General features: G+C 37.2%; 1 protein-coding gene across 2 annotated transcripts; it reads left to right on the top strand.

Annotated features, from left to right (window-relative positions):
- Nucleotides 1-1352: 1352 nt before the first annotated feature.
- Nucleotides 1353-4942, top strand: LOC149153386 (uncharacterized). Of its 2 annotated transcripts, XM_089440531.1 has the most exons (4): nucleotides 1353-1489; nucleotides 1902-2071; nucleotides 2296-3582; nucleotides 3993-4942. In XM_089440531.1, the coding sequence occupies exons 3-4, from the start codon at nucleotides 2401-2403 to the stop codon at nucleotides 4341-4343; spliced, it is 1533 nt and encodes a 510-aa protein (XP_089296657.1). In that variant the 5' UTR covers nucleotides 1353-1489; nucleotides 1902-2071; nucleotides 2296-2400; the 3' UTR covers nucleotides 4344-4942. The 2 variants fall into 2 exon arrangements, with proteins under 2 accessions (XP_089296657.1, XP_089296658.1); XM_089440532.1 differs by lacking the exon at nucleotides 1902-2071 and having other exon boundaries at nucleotides 1404-1489.
- The last annotated feature ends 14667 nt before the right edge of the window (nucleotides 4943-19609 follow it).

Here is a 19609-nt window from a genome sequence, read left to right as displayed (position 1 = left end):
ATGGCAAGTGGAATATTAATGTAGTAGAAGCATCAACTAAATACATTGAAGGTACATCAAAGTGGGCTTTGAAATATGGTGATCAACCTATCAAAAGGCGAGTAGTGTGGAAATTCAATCAAGTGCAATTTGTTAATTCAATCCTTGGAAAGCTCACAGAAGATAACACAATTCATAAGCTTCCACAGAATGTGGAATTTGCCAACTAACATGTCTTTTACTAAGTATATGTTTTATACAATAATGAGGATTCTAGGACTTTTTTAGTAGAAGTTAGATTGCTAGGTATTTTATGGTATATAGCTCTATGTTTTTTGGTTAATTTTGTCTATGAAGTTGTTTATGGTATATAACTTCCCTTAATGTGAACTTTGGTGCATCTTTTATTTAATATAAATCTTCCCCTTATGGTTTAAACATAAAACCAATGACTTAATATAGTTTTATGTTAATTTATTTTATGACCATATAATTATGGAAATTGTTTGTGGGTGGGGTAATAACAATCATTCCTCCCAACCACTAAAGATAAATTCCAATTAATAAATAAAATAGAATCTTTATTAAAATTGTAATTGTAAATTAATTTATTAAAATTAAAATTTTAAATAAATAAAATTATTTTTTTAATATAAATAAGTGTACTCTTCAACACCCCTTACAATAAGTCACATATCACATGTACAATTTTCCTCAATCTACTAGTTGTACTGAAATCTGGACAAATATTCTATGTCAATTTGACTATTATAATTAAATATCACATGACATAATTATGAATAAAAGTTAAAAAAAAATTAGAAAACAATCCAAAAGAAAAATAACTTAAATAAAATATAGCTCATGTTACATCACAACATCATTACCACTTTTATAATATCTAAATTTACTATAAATTAATATATATGCTAAATAAATAAAATAATACAATTTTTTAATCACACTGAATTTTTCTTTAAATAAAATATAGCTCATGTTACATCACAACATCATTACCACTTTTATAATATCTAAATTTACTATAAATTAATATATATGCTAAATAAATAAAATAATACAATTTTTTTAATCACACTGAATTTAACTTGATTGCAAATATTGAAATATTCTAAAATCTAATCACACAAAATTTAACTTGATTGCAAATATTGAAAATATTCTGAAATCTAATGGATAAAGTGAAATAGCTTTTTCACTCACTTTTCCTACTTTTCCTATTGAAAATATTTTGAAAATTAGACACTCATCACATTTTGACATTTGCCCTGCATATTCACCAAAATTCTGACCACAGCAACAGCTCATCACCTTAAAATATATTCACCAAAATTCTGACCACAAAAACAGCTCATCACCTTAAAACATTTGGTGATCGCTTTATGCATGTCCTTATAAATCAACCACAACAACCATGGACAATGCTAAAGAAATTAGGAGAAAAAAATGCAGCCATGGAAAACTCCAAGGACAACGCTACGCAGAGCAGCAGGTATATATATATACACACACCTACTTTGTGTTGTAAATATTCAGTATGAGAATGCATTATGGGATTTGCAACTCTGGTTGTTCATACAGACATGCTGAATTAGGTCTTGTTCTCAGTAGTTATGTGTATTTTCATTAAGTAGTTGTTACATAGAACAATAACAAAGAAGACAGATGTGCAAGTGCTACAATACTGATATGAATTAGCTATTGTTCTCAGCAGATATGTGTATTTTCATTAAGTAGTTGTTACATAGAACAATAACAAAGAAGACAGATTGTGCAAGTGCTACACTACTGATATTAGACTTTCAGTGACAACAAGCTTATAGACATTATCTATTCATGAAGTTTTTATATTACTGGTTTTAAATATACAGCAGTAAGAATATTGTAAATGTTTGTTTTGGCAGAGCTGCCTTAGATATTCTTATGGGCGAAGTCTTTCATGAACACTTACCCATAAAGCTGGGCACAAGAATACCATCGTCAGTCGTACCAAAGCAAACATTTACAGTATGCTAAACTGTACTACGAGTCTACGACAAATGTATCAGTAATAAATAGGCAATCAAGCAGTAAGGTATTTGCTGATGCATGAATGGTATATTGTATGTTCACTGATTCAGATGCAATTTTCACATGAATGGTCTTATATATTATTCCATGTCACAATGTATTTCATATACTTGTAATGTCAGTAGTTTTAGATGTTTAGTTTCAGCAGGTGGTTTGGGCAGTTGTTAGATGATTGAGAATGGGATACCCAATTGCATATTAATCTCATTTGTGTTGATTTGTTCACAGATTAAGACTGGGAGGTGTTTTGGGCAGTTATCAGATGAATGAGTGCTGGACACCAATTGGATGCATGATCTTTTTTTTGTAGATTTGCTTACAGATTAAGACGGGATGTTGAAGGAGGATATCAGCATGAAAACTACTGCGGCACAAGCTTCTGGTGAGCAAAAGTGTGAAGGCACTGACTTTTATGCTTCTGAGATGGATATGCCCATAGCCAAGAGGACAAGGTCAGCTCAGAGAGCAAGGTGGCAAGAGAATTCCAAGAATGTGCAAAGGAAACAAGTACTTGCTATTGAGCTTCATGCTCCTGGGGTTCTAAATGGTGAGCGCTTAAATTATTACAAGAAAGAGGGAAAAACAGAGAGTTCTCATAGTAACAAGTACAGAGGAGGTCAATGCCGTAAAAGTAGCACAGGATGCAGAGAGTTAAGGAAGATTGGTGTCGAGGTGAATAGGCGAGGTAGGCCAAAAAAGTGTGTCAGAGATTCCCCAAAAGTGCTGCAACTAAGGATTCTGCCTTATGGAATGAAGAAAATACACGAGTCTCAACGATTGTTGAAAAAGCATAGGAAGCAAAATGTTTTTGATGATGAGGAGCGGAAGTATATTCAGGCATTGGTGAAGGTGGAGGTCCAGAAACAGATTATGCAGCTTATGAATATTAAAGTTAAACCAGTGGGAAATCAGAAACAACCTACACGGAGAAATGTGAGGAGGAAAGGGCATTATCGTCGGAATTCCACGAGAGAAGAAGCTAGAAAGAGTGAAGCTAGAGCAAAAAAAGGGCTTTCCCAATTGTCCAATATAGAAGAGAACAAGGTGGTGGTTGATTTAGAGGAAGAGGAGAAGTTTGGTGATCTGGGTTTTAAGGTAATTGAAGGTAAAGAGAGGCAAGGACCGCAAATTGAAAGTATTAAAAGATTGGACCTAGTTACAAAACAAAGCATTGCACAGACTGACAAGGATCGTCAAAGTGACGAAACAGGTTTTTGTATGGGGATGAAAAAGTTCATGGAAGAAAAAATGGAAAATAGTGTCAACAATACCATGAAACCAAAGAAGTGCAAAAACGTGCCTGTACCAAATACGGAGAAGATTGGCCTTCGTTTTCAACATCTGGAGCTAGATATCCAAACAGGAGAAGAAACACTTTCAAAGCACGAAGATCTTTCTGAAGACTCCAAAGAATTGACTGTCAAAGCTAGACCAGAGGCCGCTGCAGATTTAGATGAAATGCGGAAGAACGTGGATGTGGCCTTAAAAGGAGACCCACATGATTTAGACAGCAAGGTAAAGAATCTAAATGAGCATTAATATTAATTCCAAACCAAAGGTATTTTTAAATGAAATGTAGCTGTGCCAACTTAGAACAATGAAGCTGAAACAGTGAAATTATTCACAGACATAGAATCCTAGATAACACACCTTTACAAGTTTCTACTTTTGGATTGGATATACATATATATCAGGACAGCTAATCCATTCTTTAAGAAAGCATTTCCCTTACCCTGTTAGGAATGTTATAATTTTGTGGTAATGCCCCCCCACACTGGCCCCTGCCTGTATTGAGTTTCAATTTTTGCAACAGGATATCCTTTTATATGATCACAAATAATTTGAATTAAATTAAGACAAAGCAACAGGTAAATTTCTATCTTCTTTGATGAATGGAACTTAACTTATGTTGTTAAATGGTGCAGATTGACATCGGCATGTTAGAAAAGGACAAACTCAAAAATCTGGATCATGATATGGTTGAAGGGAATGGTATGGTAGAAAAGGATAAACTGAAAAATATAGATCATGATATGGATGAAGGGAAAGAGATACAGATGACACTGACAAAGTCAGAAGTTGTAGAGTTTAATGAGCAAAGCAAGGATTCGAATGTTAATATCGATATAAAAAAGTTGGCAGGTGGAGAAAACAATGTGGACAGTAATGCGAGACCAAAGAAAAGGAGCAGAGAATCTGTACTAAATGTTCAGGAGATTAAGCTGCCTTTCCAACACCTGTTGTTGAATATTCAGAAAGAAGCAGAAATGCCGTGAAAACTTCAGAATGTTTTGGATCAGATGGGAATACAGATTTAGATGATATGTGGAAGGACATGGAGCTGGCCTTAAAAAGAAACCTACTTAATTCAGACAGTCCAGTAAGTAATTCAAATGTTTCCATGTTCTGAGCGCAATCTTTTTCTTTTGCTTTTTGGCAGAATGAGTGCTGAATTGATATAATGAGAAGAAGAATCTGAAATGGTTGATCATTCAAACTATGGAGTCCTGTATGTCAAATGAATAACAGTATTTGGTTTTAGGACTATAGTGACTTGAAATGTAATTTAGATTCTCCATATACCAAACATATTGCACAAAACATCCGTCACTTCCTAGTTCTAGCAGGTAGGATTGAACTGGTGTAATTGAGAAGTAGGTTTCCATTATCTGACTTAATTGTATGGTTTCCATATGATGAGCATCATTTTAGAGATCAAGGACAATCAAGTACAAAATTGGTTTGTACATAGTGAAATCTGGATGAGTATTACCTATAGAATTTGAAGAGGCAGTTGATATGATATACTTCAGGCTACTTAGTCCTCTATGCTGCTGTTAGAAAAGTAATCAGAACATTAATTACCTTTCTATTAATCTTTATGATAATTGTTTTCTTAACAGTCTAATGGAAAAACAGTTGTACTAGGTATCTTAATTTCACATTCTAAACTGTTGATGTAAAAAATTCGGAGTTTATTTGATATTTACAGGCATTGGCAATATCTAATTTTCATACAACATACTGTGTTTTATTTTACTTGTGAATTGTGAATAAAATCATCAGTAGTTTCAACTTTCTTCATTAGAGGGCAGAAAGGAGATGAACCCAGAGTTGGTTTCACTCCAAAAGCCTCGTTCTTGTTTACCATAAAACCATAGTTTGAAGGATTTGAGAAGATATCATGTGGAGATAACTTGTTTGATTATGGCAGCATAAAAGGATATACTCCTTCAGATTGAGAAATTTTCTAGCTACCCATGTTCCATATGTTCTTAATAAACAATTCAAGCATGAAAACTCGTAGTCATGTTCCAATGAGCAAATCTAAACTATTGTTAATTTCAATTTCTGCAAACCATGTTGTAGAAATTGCATGTAGGCTGCAACTGCAGTACTTAAAGGAATTGCCGAAATATTTAACTTACACATTCAGATTTGTAATTTTTTTCGTTTAGTAGAACTCCACTAGAAAATAGAATGCTTCTGATCATTGCTCCTTTATAGAAATGTGCACCCAATATATTTTTCCACTATCCTCGAAAGAAATTCGGATGTCCTTTGGCTCTTGTATTCAGCTATTACAAGTCCATTCAGCCCTTCTTGAATTATATAAAAATAAGAAGATAAGATAATTTTATCAATGTCTAACAAATGACCATAAAAGTAGGTCAATGGACTAAAAGGTACTTCCAATGTCATATATCAATGTTGAAAGAAAAAAAGAAAAAAAGAAAAAAATGAGGAAGAGAAAATAATCATCTTTCTAAGCTATCTGCTATCAGTGTAACCAAAAATATATAATATTAAAGTGTAGTGATAGAAAGCTGGGAGATCTTGATGTTGAGAGAGAGAAGATGTCGAAGGGTTGCTAGTCCTGGTGGTTGGGGTGGGGGACGGATGGAGGGCAGAATGAGGTATTGGTTTTTGGTTGGAGTCATTGATCACTATTAGAGAGCTAGTGTAATAGTGGGAGAGATCGAGTTTGAGACTCCACTCTATGATCCAAGGGGAGTGTAGGAATGAGGAAGTCGTGCTTTCCTACTATACAGGTTGAAGGAAAGAAACTTACGATAGAATCTTCACTACTTGGCTAAATCTAGAGTGTATTCCAATGGGAAGGAGGCACCCTACTCTGGATCCCTCTATGAGTCTAATAGTGCATGGTGGAGCATGTTGCAACAAAAGCTTCTTCAGTTTCTAAGGTTGAGGGTATTGAATCTACATACTAAGATAGTAAAACCTATGACTATGTGATAGTTTTACTATAATATTCCTGCTTTGTAGGCTCTATTACAACCCAAGAATCTGTCATTTTCCTCATCATTAGGTGTAGGAAATGTTACCATCAAAGCCCTCACTTTTGTGATAAAGTCTTAAATCTCAAGGCTTTGGAGGAACTAAGAGGGGCTATCCACTATAACCACAGTAGCTCCTTCTCACTTTATTCTGGCTCACCTCCAACACAAGGGGTGTATCCTTAGAATAGGATTGCTAAAATTATGCAATAGAATCTCAAGGTGAAATGAAGAGTTAACTTCAGCAAAACAGAAATTGTAACATTCTTTTTATGAGCGAGGTGGTGGGTAGACCAAGACTAGTGCCAATCTACTGGGCAAATGGAATCGAATGTAAAGCTAGGAGAGCGGTTTTCTTATCTCAATAGTAAAGGATGGAGCTGGAATTAACATGCTACAACAGTCCTATCTTTCTGTCCACTAATATAGAAAATACTTTTAGGGAACCTCAATGAATGAAGAACTCCAAACATGTATGAAATTGTAACTACTTTTTAAAGCCTAGGTAACTGCTGTCCCAACATCCTCCTGCTAAATCACTCAAATGAATGAAGAACTCCAAACATGTATGAAATTGTAACTACGTTTTTAAGCCTAGGTAACTGCTGTCCCAACATCCTCCTGCTAATTCACTCAAACAGAAGCTATTTAACAGCAGAAAATTAAATTTCTGAACATTGCATAAAACACACAAATAGCTGAAAAATAGATAGTGGAAGAAATAAAACACATACACAGAGATTTCTCTTTCAAATCAACTTTTCATTCCTTTGATCAAAGCTTACAAAGTGACCTCAGTAACTTCATTTGAGCCCACAGCTGTATAGTCAATAAAATCACCTCAAACAATAGTGTACAGCTAGATCTGGGGAGTATGTCCTGTGCATGAAGGACGGACTGCTAGAATGGTGGTACAGCCTGTATGGCTTATTGTGCTTGCTGGTCACTTTAGCAATATGCTCCTCTTCTTCAAACAATAGTGTACAGCTAGATCTGGGGAGTATGTCCTGTGCTTGAAGGACGGACTGCTAGAATGGTGGTACAGCCTGTATAGCTTATTGTGCTTGCTGGTCACTTTAGCAATATGCTCCTCTTCTTCTCAAAAGTGTTAGAGAAGTGTTAGAGAATTATAGCTAGGGAAAAAAATCCTGCACATGTTCAGCGTAAACATGTGAGAAGTAGTTCAAGTTATTTTCGAAAAATAATTTTATATTTGAAAAAAGTAATTTGTTTTGTAATTCACTTTAATAGGAAAAGTGAAAACCTTATATTTAATAGTTGAATCTAAAATTGTATCTCATGCATAACTTGGGACTAGGAGTAATCTTAAAATCAGAATTAATTCTAAAATGATAAACACGATGTAAGGTAGAGGCTTTCAACACAACTGAGCAATTGAGCAAGTTAACAGAAAGAGAGATAAAGGAAAGAGCAAGTTAACAGAAAGAGAGATAAAGGAAAGGAGGAAAGAGTTTCCAACAACATGCAATCCCATACAGTAGTTTCGTATGGTTGTACGGAATTTCATATTGTTGTACGTATAGTCGTATAGACAATACCATATGGATATGTATAGTCATACAAAGAAATCTGTATAGTTTTATAGGTAGGCTCTACAAACTGTCCCACAGGTCATACAACAATATTCTGTTGTTTCTGGCTTTTTTTTAAAGTAAGTTGTATAATCTTAATTTAGGATATTTTTTTTATTCATGTAGGGTTGTTTTTTTGGGTAGCATGTGTAGGTTTCCTTGTAAGTTTTTTTTAAGGAATTGATACCCTTTTTTACTAGGGGTACTTATATTTTCATTTTAGCATTTTTAAACACCACTGTAAGTCTAAGGTTATAAGTCAAAAGCCATGTAACAAATATGGGAGGTCCTGTATGAAGTATTCTAGACCTTGTGTCTTGTTTGGTTAGACAATATCTTGTCCCCGTTGAAAATGCAACAAGAAAATCCTAATTTAATTTGTCCTTGAATTAAATTAAGAATTATATTGTAATTCCATATCTCATGACAACTTGTAATTGTTAAATAAGTTAATTTGACTTAGTTAGCTCAGTCAATTCGAGTTGAGGGTCTAACTAGAGTCATGTAAAGTGTCTCTTACAATTAGGAGCACTAGTTGAGTTTATTTTGAGTTGTTATTATTTAATTCAGTCTATTTGAGTTAAATTCAGTTAAACTAGTTCCAACTGTTGGAGGAATTAGTGGGAGATCAGAAACAGTGGGGTGTAACAAATTGTAGTGGGGTGTAACTTACTGTAGTGGGGCATAACCTGCAGTAGTGGGGTGTAACCTGCAATGATAAGTAAACTGAAGATTCACTCATAATTAACTCATGCATGTCAGATCAGAGAAAGACCCAATTGAGATTGGAGTTCAGGGATAGTGTATTAATAGTTTTATAATCATCTGAATTGTACAGGTGGTGCATGCAATCAGAGGAAGGCCTATGAGGATTGCACAATTCATAATTGTGGGATTTTCCAATTAAATATGGGCTAATTCCCATGGGAAAAACGCAAGGAAATAAGAGCTTGGTAGACAACAAAATTGGCTAAGTATTAGCTTGAGCTTGTCTAGGAAGTAGTGAGATAGTTAGCGATAGTGCAGAGGTTGCTCGAGCTTGAGAAAAGCATTGTAATTTTCTCATATTTCTTATTAATGCAATATACATATAGCAAGGGTTTATAGCTGTGGTTTTCCCCAGAAAATCATTTTTTTATGTGTAATTAAATTCTTTCTCTTATATGTTTTGTGATTTCATCGATCGCTTATTGTTTTTGTCGATGAGTAGAGTAGATTCAAGTCATTTGTTTTAGCATTTTACAATCTGCAATTTGAATATACAGTGAATTTCTACATGGTATCGAAGCTGAAATAACTATAGAAGAGGAGAATACGAGTTTTTTTTTGTAGGAGAAATCAAATTTGTAGTATCATACTTCAGAGCCAGCAGGATCTTGTTCTACGGATTGAGACTCGAATATGCCCTTGAGGGTAGTTCAAACTATATTGCTTGGAAGGACAGGATGGAGGTAGTGTTGGAAGACAACGGGCTTAAGGAATTCATAGACAAAGATATTCCTAAGCTAGTCGATGATCAGGATCTGGAAGATGTGAAAATTCGGAAACTTGGATCCTATTGCAACAACTGGAAATTATTCTCCTAGTTGTTAATTAAAGTTAACAATTTATTTATTGTTTCCTACAACAAATATTGAATAACTCACATTGCAACCTACACAAATAAAAATTGTAAAAGAATAAATGCTGGAAGAAATGTTAGCACACACACATAAATTTACACAGTTATTTTTGGACAAATGTCCCCCGAAAAACCCAACTTGGGAAAACCGGTGTAGCAGTGAGGGTTTTATTTTATTATGCAACAGTGAAATCTGAGTACATCTATGGATGACCAATTGGCAATCTAAACAACAAGAAAATCTAGGAGAGATATTCTCTAAGAAACCTTGGAATTCGCGCTTCCTGCACTTGCGCGTTCCTGCACTCGTGCGTTCCTACACTCGCACTCTTGCACTGGGAATAACTCGGCCTCTTGCTACTACCTCTTCGGATATGAAAATCTTCCTCCGAATCGCTGTCCCTGCCCCTCACTAACACTGCGCCCCTCTTTGGCTTGAACTCTACTACTGTTACCTCGATCTGCACAAGGGACTGCTACTCAAGTGTACTCTCCAAGTGCCCATCGACTTCTTCTTATAATCCTCTGTTGGGACTCCAACGACCAAGATTAAATCTTAATAGATGGATAGGATTAACTTGAAGTCGATTTGTGTGAGTTTCTAGAACATTCACACCTTGACTTAATTAATTCTGATTAATTAACCATATTCCCTAATTTTAGATTTAGGAAATATTTAAAAATTCGTTAATAGTCTAATTTTTTTTCCCTTTGGAAAAAACGTAATTTTCATTGATATATAAAAATTACATGTTGTATATGCATAAGCATATGCTGTAAGAGGCAGTGCCTGTTAGATAATTAAGTTCCAAAAAAAAATCCAAATATTGATGCCTTTTATCCACACAGGGAGGCATCCTTTTCTGATATGTTCCTCATATTGTTTTTACCAAAAAAGAAACATAAAAATTGTAGTTATATAGCATGTCCATAGTTCTTGCTGAAAAATGAGAAAAAATAAACATATGGATATTTACAGAGGTAATTTAAAGCAAAATTCCATGATCTAAGCTCCCTGTGAGCTTGCTATAGCAGCTATGTCCATGAAGGGCCGATGGTACTACTGGTGGAAATTTCCTTCTCTGTGTTCTTGGATCATCCAAGTGTCAGATGGCCTGTGCGTAGCTTCTTTGGATAATCTGTCAGCATCTTCATTTCGCTCCCCGAAGAAACCACCGACCCAGCAACAACTCTTGCCCTGGTGAGAGGAGGAGAGGGAGGTCGAAGTGGAGGCCTGCCGCATTTCTTCTGGGTCCCCTACGAGAGAGTCATGTCTGCATGAGGTGGATCGCCTTGGTTCCCATCTTCTTTGTTGAGGGGCTGCTCCCCCTGTTCCTGACCTATCTTTGGGGGAATTTTCCTTCCAACTTCTCTCCTATCCTTGTTTTTAATGAGAGGGCAGTCCTTGTAGAGATGCCCAACCTTGTGGCATCTCCTACATCTGAATGGAACCCCTTCATAGTCCAGATTCTGCCTCCGAGAGAAGTTCCTCCATTGGATTGTGATATATTCCTGAAGCCCATCACTGGTATCAATGTGTACTAATATTCTTGCATACACCATCCTTCCTGTCGAGAGGTAGGATTTATCATACTCCAGGTAGGTTCCCAGGGAGTTCCCAATATGCCTAAAGATATCCTTTGACCAAAACTGAAGAGGCAGGCTAGGTAGTCTGACCCAGAAAGGGCTTGCTCCAAGTTGTTCTCTTTCTGGGTCGAAAAGTGGTGTCCACCTTCGAAGGAGCACCGGTGCTTGTTCGATATGCCAGACCGCTCAAAGTAGCCAGTTGGTGTGCTCTTCCCTGGCGAAACAAAGCGTGAACCATCCTTTAACAAAGGTCTGAACCATTGGTGGTTCGGCCAGATGATGCCCCTAAACCTCCATGGCCCACTGCTTCAATCTAGTGGCGTTGTAGAAATGGCCCCTGACTCTTCCAACCAGCACTTGCTCAACTGTGTCCATCGCCTCGCTCTACTGGAAATCCTCGCCCAAACTCAGGAATACCTCCAAAGCTTTTGGTTTCAGGACCCTTGGTTTCTTTGCTTTCCGGATTCCTTCATTAGGTATGGAATTCTGATGGGTGCCTTGGGTAGGGTTAGTCTCAGGTGCAGGGACACCTATGAGGGGTTCGGAAGGAAAGACCCTCAAGATGGGAGGGACTTTAGTAATATTTTTAGATGGGGCAGCCGATGAGGGCAGCACAGGATGCCCTGGATCAGAGGCGACATGATCGCTGGTGGTCATTGCCTAGAGAGCACCGGAGCTGGCGGAGGAAGGGAAAGGTGAGATACCCTCAGAGGAGATGCCCAGACTGGGTTCTAGGGTTTGATCCACGAAATTTAGGGTAGAAGGAGACAAAGGCTGAGCAGTGAGGTCTGGAATGGAGGGGGAGGCCTCTGAGAGTGTAGCCACCGAGCACGAGGGCCTTGAGATCGAGGGAAGCGAGGCAACGGTGTTAGTGAAATCGTAGCCGTAATGGTAACTGCTTGCCAGGTTTACCTGGGGAGATGTCCAGATGGAGGTACTCGCTAGTGGGTCTTCCGAGTAGTCTACTAGGTCCTCCATAACCGTCGCAATTTTCCCGCGCCAGCTGCCTTCAGAAACCAAAGTCGCCTATCACTGTAGTGATCGGGTAATAGACGGGGGTTAGTCGAGGAGGAGGGTAAGGGTAAAAACCAAGGCGGTAGGAAGGAAGGAGTGACCGTAACGACACAAACGAGGGTGGAGGGTGAGTTACAGGGCTGGTGTATGGGAGGGTGGTGAGGTGCAGTAGCATAATCAGATAGTCGTAGGCGCTGAGCAGGCTGCAGGTTTCGGTCGAAACCCTAACCCCATCCTGTTCGTCGTTTGAGATCATATTGTTTCGAACCTCCATGGTAAGGAGACTCCATTCACAATGTGGAAGGCCTTGACAAACCTATTTCAAAACAACACAGACCACATGAAGCTAGAACTGAAGGACAAGCTTAGAAAGATCAAGATGGAGAAGGGCGACTCTATACCAAAGTACTTGACCAAATTCACCCAATGTCGGGATGAGCTTGGAAGTGTTGGTGTTACAATTTCTAAAGACGATATGGTGAGCCTAGCACTTCTAGGCCTTCCCAAGAGTTGGCATAATTACCAAGACTCAGTTAATGGGAGGGAGAAGCTACTAGAGTGGGAGCGGTTGTGGTCCGACTTGGTATAAAAAGAGATTTGACGGAACACCAGAGATTGATCCACATCCAACCATGATGATGAAGAGAACTGTACCTTAGCTACAAAGGCGAAGAAAGGGAAGAGGAATTCATCCCATTCCAAATCAGATTCCAGTAAGGGTGGCAAGAAGAAGGAATTGTCGAAGATTAAATGTTTTCACTGTCACGAGCTGGGACACTATGCCACAAAGTGTCCACACAAGAAAGCCGGTAAGAAGTCCTCGAGAGGAGTGGCAGGTGAAGCTTTTGCTTCACAATTCGAGCTAGATTTCACCCTCATCGCTTGCATGGTGACATCGGTGATGGGTAGTGTGTGGTACCTAGATAGTGGAGCCTCATTCCATATGACCGACAATAAAGAGTTCTTCAGTGACTTGGAGGAGAAGGACCTCTAGATGCACATCGAGATGGGAGATGATGGGAGGTATAGCGCGACCGACATCGGTACTATTACCTTTCAAAGGGAGTCTAGTTCTCCTCTCACATTAAAAGATGTCATGTATGTTCTAGGTTTGAAGAAGAATTTGGTTTCAGTTGCCATGTTGGAGGACCGTGGCTATGATGTGATATTTAGAAAGGGAAAGGCTTTCCTTCATCACATAGCCTCAGGACAGGTGAAGCAAATTGGGGTTCGGGTGAAGAACCTCTACAAATTGGATGTAGAAGACTACGCTGCTTTGAGAACAAAAGCAGAGAAGGTGCAAAGCCAAGACATTGGTGAGTTGTGGCATAGAAGATTGGGTCACTTGCACCATGGATCTTTGAAGATCATGCAACAAATTTCTACAAGACTTCCCAAGGGTACACTAGAGCAAAGAAACACATGCAAAGGGTGTACATTGGGGAAGTACACCAAAGCTTCTTTTCATGATAAAGACAGTCGAGCGCAAATGATTTTTGATAGAGTTCACTCAGATGTGTGTGGACCATTCTTGATAGCCTCCACGACCAAGCACATGTATTATGTAATATTTTTTGATGATTTTTCTCGTAAGTGCTAGATTTTCTTCATGTAGAAGAAATATCAGACGTTTGCTAAATTTTGTGAATTTAAAGCACTTTTCGAGAAATATATTGGTAGGAAAGTTAAAGCTCTTGAAGCACTAATAGTAGAGAATATGTGTCAAATGAATTCAAGAAATTTTGTGCATCAGAAGGCATTCGACGGGAGTTAATAGCACCTCATAACCCACAACAGAATGGGGTGGATGAAAGGAAGAACAAAAGTATTGTGGGAGCTACACAAGTGATATTACATGATCAGGGCCTATCGTCACACTTGTGGGTTGAAGCATGCAATACAACTGTTTATTTGTAGAACATAAGTCCTCATCGAATTCTCGGGATGAGTACACCAGAAGAATCCTTTTCAAGTAAGAAAGCATATGTGGCACACTTCAATATCTTTGGTTCACCAGTCTACTATCATGTTACTAAGGATGCATGAAAAAATCTAGAGCCAATAGCTGAGTTGGGCATATTTTTGGGGTACACTGATACACCTCACAACTGTTGAGTGTATGTACCATCCAACAGGATGACAATGGCTCGTAGAGATGTGAAGTTTAATGAAGAGAAGGCCATGAGTTGTTCTCTTGAGAGGGAGCTTTAGTTACATGCAGATGAGGAGCCTTTAGCTCCAAAGGAGGAACCTCAGGATGATGTGGAGCAAACACATGCATAGGAGCAGAGAGTGGAAACACCCACTCATGCAGAGACTTCCAGAGATGGAAGGAAGCGCACTAGAGAGGTTGATAGATTGATGCATGATGCTAAAAAGAATGTGGGAGCACCCACATCACAGCACAGGCAAGGGAAGTCACCAGATCGGTACATTGGCTACATAACTTGGATGAGCGAGAGTATAGAAGTTGAGCCATCCTCATTCGAGGAAGCAGTGCAACAACCAGTATGGGTTGATGCCATGGTTGAGGAGTATGCTCCATTATCAGAAACAATGTTTGGGAAGTGGTCCCAAGACCAACAGACAAGTCAGTGGTGAGTTCCAGATGGCTTTACAAGGTAAAGAAAGCAAAAAATGGGAGTGTGGAGAAACACAAGGCCAGAGGATTCTCTCAAGTGGAGGGACTTGATTATGATGATACCTTTTCTCCAATAGCAAGGTACTCTTCAATAAGATCTATTCTAGCACTATCATCATAGACGAGATGGAAGATACATTAGATGGATGTGAAGGCAACATTCCTCAACAATATGATTGAGGACGAGGTGTATATTGAGCAGTTGGAAGGATTTGAGACCTTCAACAAAGAGTCTCATGTGTGCAGACTCAAGCAAGGATTATATGGACTAAAACAAGCACCCCATGCTTGGTACACCAAGATTGACATCTATTTCACCGGGTTGGGCTTCACTAAAAGTGAAGCAAATGTGAACTTTTACCATATTGTGGTTGAAGGTAAATTGTTGATTATAGTATTATATGACAATGATTTGATTCTAATAGGTGATGAGAAATTGATAAAATCTTGCAAAAAGGATCTTGCAAGAGAATTTGAGATGAAGGACATGGGGCTTATGCATTACTTTCTTATGGAAGTATGACAAGAAAATGGGGAACTGTTTGTCTCTCAGGGAAAGTATGCGAACGAGATACTGAAGAAGTTCCACATGGAGACTCCTCTAGCAGGTAATTGGAGGAAGGAAAATGCTACTTCAAGTGAAGTAGTGGAGGCTACTATTTATAGACAACTTATGGGTTCACTTATGTATTTTGTGAACACACGACTGAACATGTGTTTTGTTGTTAACCATCTTAGTCAAGCCATGGTTAAGCCAACCAAACTCTATTGGAAGGAAACTAAACATGTGTTGAGATACCTCAGAGGCACCACTCAGTTTGGTATTTGGTACAAACGAACAAAGGGAGTGAAGCTTCAAGACTTCACAGATGCAGGCTCAGCAGGGAGTCCATCCAACAGGAAGAGCACATCCGAGGGAATCTTCAATATGGGTTAGCAATAGTTTCTTGGTACAACAGGAAGCAAAGATCAGTTGCACTCAGTTCAATAGAAGCATAGTACATGGCTGCTAGTCAAGCAACTTGTGAGGCTATCTGGATGAGGAAGATCCTTGTTGGGTTATTTGGTCAACAGATGGATCCTACAGTGATTTACTGTGACAACCAGAGTTGTATCAAACTCTCTGAGAATCCAATTTTTCATGATCGGTCCAAGCATATCGACATTCAGTATCACCATCTACGAGATTGTGTGCAGAGGAGAATCATGTTGCTGGAGTACATTCCTACAGAGGAGCAGGATGCAGATATTTTGACAAAGGCATTGTCAAGATGAAAATTCGAGTTTCACAGAGGCAGGATCGGGGTAGCAGATAATCCCTTTCTTGTTGAGAGGGAGTGTTGAAAATGCAATAAGAAAATCCTAATTTAATTTGTCCTTGAATTAAATTGGGAATTAAATTGTAATTCCATATCTCATGACAACTTGTAATAGTTAACTAAGTTAATTTGACTTAGTTAGCTTAGTTAATTTGAGTTGAGGGTCTAACTAGAGTCATGTAGAGTGTCTCCTACAATTAGGAGCACTAGTTGAGTTTATTTTGAGTTGTAATTATTTAATTCAGTCTAACTAAGTTAAATTCAGTTAAACTAGTTCCAACTGATGGAGGAATTAGTGGGAGATACAAAACAATGGGGTGTAACTAGTAGCAGTGGGGTGTAACCAACAACAGTGGGGTGTAACTTATTGTAGTGGGGTGTAACTCACTGTATTGGGGTGTAACCTGTGGTAGCGGGGTGTAACCTACAGTGACCAGTAAACTGAAGATTCACTCATAATTAACTCATGCATGTCAGATCAAAGAAAGACCCAGTTGAGATTGGAGTTCAGGGACAGTGTACTATCAGTTGTATAATCATTTGAATTGTACAAGTGGTGCGTGAAATTAGAGGAAGGCCTATAAGGATTTCACAATTCATAATTGTGGGATTTTCTAATTAAATATGGGCTAATTCCCAAGGGAGCAACGCAAGGAAATAAGAGCTTGGCAGGCAACGTAATTGGCTAAGTATTGGCCTGAGCTTGTCTGGGAAGTAGTGAGATAGATAGAGATAGTGCAGAGGTTGCTCGGGTTTGGGCAAAGCAGTGTAATCTTCTCATATTTTCTAATTAATGCAATATACAGATAACAAGGGTTTTTAGCTGTCGATTTCCCTAGAAAATCATTGTGTTATGTATGATTAAATTCTTTCTCTTATATGCTTCACAATTTCATCGATCGTTTATTGTTTCCGCTGATGAGTAGAGTAGATTCAAGTCATTTGTTTTAGCATATTACTATATGAAGTTTGAATCTACAAGGAATTTATACAGTCCTTTATCCATGGTTTCTTTTGACTTGGATAGGATTGGAGGACCTTGGATATGTTTACTTGAGGACTCATGGTTTTATGGGAGCTTTGTTTTGTAGGGGTAATCACTAGAATATGGACTATACCAACCCATGTCAAGGTGCAATTACGTATTTCCACATGGTTCTGAGTCTATAGAGTCACTAGGTGGCCTTGTCTTTAGTGTCATACACCTCATATGTTTCTCATATGTGGTAGTCTCATAGTTAGTGACATTTCATGCTTTCCAAGGAAGTTCATGTTTCTTAATGCAAAGGGGTCCTAGAAGTTAAAAATTCAACAAGGTCTCAGTTTGTAGAGCTCAGTGAGAGGATGACATGCTACATGCAATTCATCCATTTGGAGAAGACATTCTCAAGACATCACTGGTCAAAGCTAGTCAAACAAATGGCACATGTTTTCAAGCAGTGGAACAGGGGGAGCATTGGGAAAGTTTTCACACGCATTATGGAAAATGTGATCTACTCAATGAGAGGATCAAAACTTGTGTTATATATTTTCCTAATCCTCAAGATGTCATCCACTTGGACATGATGATGTGGCAGGACAAGATTTCAGGTGACATAACAAGAAAAGTTTTTGTCAGAATTTGTGTTATGAAAAAAGTTCATATGCACAACAAAATACTCAGAAGATATGAAATATGTAAACATCCATTATAGGACAAGTAGTATATTTATATAGAAATGTACATAAAATATGAGATGATGAAATTGTTACAAATGAGGGTCCACTTATATACTTAGGAGGGTGCCCCTTCAAAAACAGTAATGTCCTCAGAGACATGCCTCTTCTATAGTAATCACCAATAAATTAATCATTATATATATATTTTGCCTTCCTCTTCAGAAATATTTGTCCTCAAAGCTTATTGCTAACAAGAGGTATCAAATGTTTATTGTCTTATAATCTATTCACATCTTTACGAATTCTTAGAGTTGTCATCTTCATTGATACAAGATGATAGGATCCTCTAAGTGATAGACAGATGTATCAAACCGAGAATGGATATAACCATCCTAAATCAATCTTCTGCCAAATTTTACGGTTACTGGATATTTCAGATGAATTTTTATCGTAAGACTGAATTTTGGTAATATTGATATTCCTTGGAGCATAAGTCACTTGTCTCTGGTCTAAATGATATGGATTTCCAAAAAAAAGAGATGTTTGTTTTTATGATTTGGTGTCGATAAAGGGTTCTTGTGATTTGACTTCCCCTTATCCTATTTGTGGCGATTTTTTGATTTACTTGGAGTATCTAATTACCTTCGCATATAGAAGTCGCTTGGTTAAATGTAGGTTTTTCACTTGAAATTTTCATCATTTGAATTGCAACATCTGAATATGTTTTTACTTTATCTGGGATGTTATATTCTTGCGTTGTGATATTGACTGGATTGATATTCGTTCCTTTTTCTTCAACATGGACTGTTACATATGAATATTTTGATGTTTCTTTTGCGATAAGTTCTTCAAATTTGTTCTTCGATGATTTCTTATCATTTTTAAGTTTCTTAATTTGAGTGAGTAGACTTTGATTATGATTTCTGAAACACAAGAGTTCTTCAATTTTTTATTCATTAGCCTTATTCTTAGTGTTTTGATGTTCAAGATTTTCATTTTTTAAATCTCTAATTTGTTCTATTAACCTTTGATTAAGGGTTTTTAAGCGCAAATTTTCTTCTTCTTTTTCTGATAGATTCTCGTTGAATTTCTTCTCTAGATATTCATTTTCTTCTTTTAATTTTTCTTTCATCTTTGGAATTCTTCACCTTTGCAAAAAAATTTTGACCATGGCGCCTTAGATGCAAAATTTCCTTGTCTTTTTCTTTTGATATGTTGTATAACATATCTTCAAGATCTTTATGTTTCTTTTTTGATACCTTGATTTATTGTTCAAGTTTTCTGAGTTCTTCTTCTAATCTTTTCATTCGCATCTGCTCATTACTTCGATGTTCTTTTGTACTAAATAATTTACCACATGTTGAACAACATATTTCACAATTTTTATGCCAATACCCAATTTCCGTTTTGCAAAACTGACATTTAGTCCAAAATGTTGACTTGTATGTGGAAGTCATCTTGTCTTCTTCCTTTTCTTCTTTTATGAGATTTGAAAATATAAGAATATATTCTCTTTCTACTTCCTTTCCTTTCATTTATTTTCAGCTTCACTTTAATTAACTTAACTTAAAAAAAATACTCTTTAAGTTACACACTAGTTGTAATGTAATTTGTTTCCTCTAACTTTAAACAAATACTTTTCTCTCTAGAGTATATATTATATTTCCTTACTTGGAATTTGCCTTTTAATATGAGAATTGTATTTTGTTTTGTTTTGTTTTTGTTTTTTTTTTTGAACCTTAACACACATTAGCTTATATAATATATGTTATGTTAAAATTGTTTTTTATATAATCATATGTCTAAACAAA

The sequence above is a fragment of the Pinus tabuliformis genome, chromosome 9 (genome assembly GCF_031772625.1).
Source record: "Pinus tabuliformis cultivar Carrire ecotype Pingquan chromosome 9, CPIR1, whole genome shotgun sequence".
NCBI lineage: Eukaryota > Viridiplantae > Streptophyta > Pinopsida > Pinales > Pinaceae > Pinus > Pinus tabuliformis.
This window is presented reverse-complemented; position numbering and strand designations above follow the sequence as displayed.

Coding starts and splice junctions, on each gene's coding strand:
- LOC149153386 (XM_089440531.1), top strand. CDS start 2,401: ATGTTGAAGGAGGATATCAGCATGAAAACTACTGCGGCACAAGCTTCT. Junction 3,583..3,992: donor CACATGATTTAGACAGCAAG/GTAAAGAATCTA, acceptor TAAATGGTGCAG/ATTGACATCGGCATGTTAGA.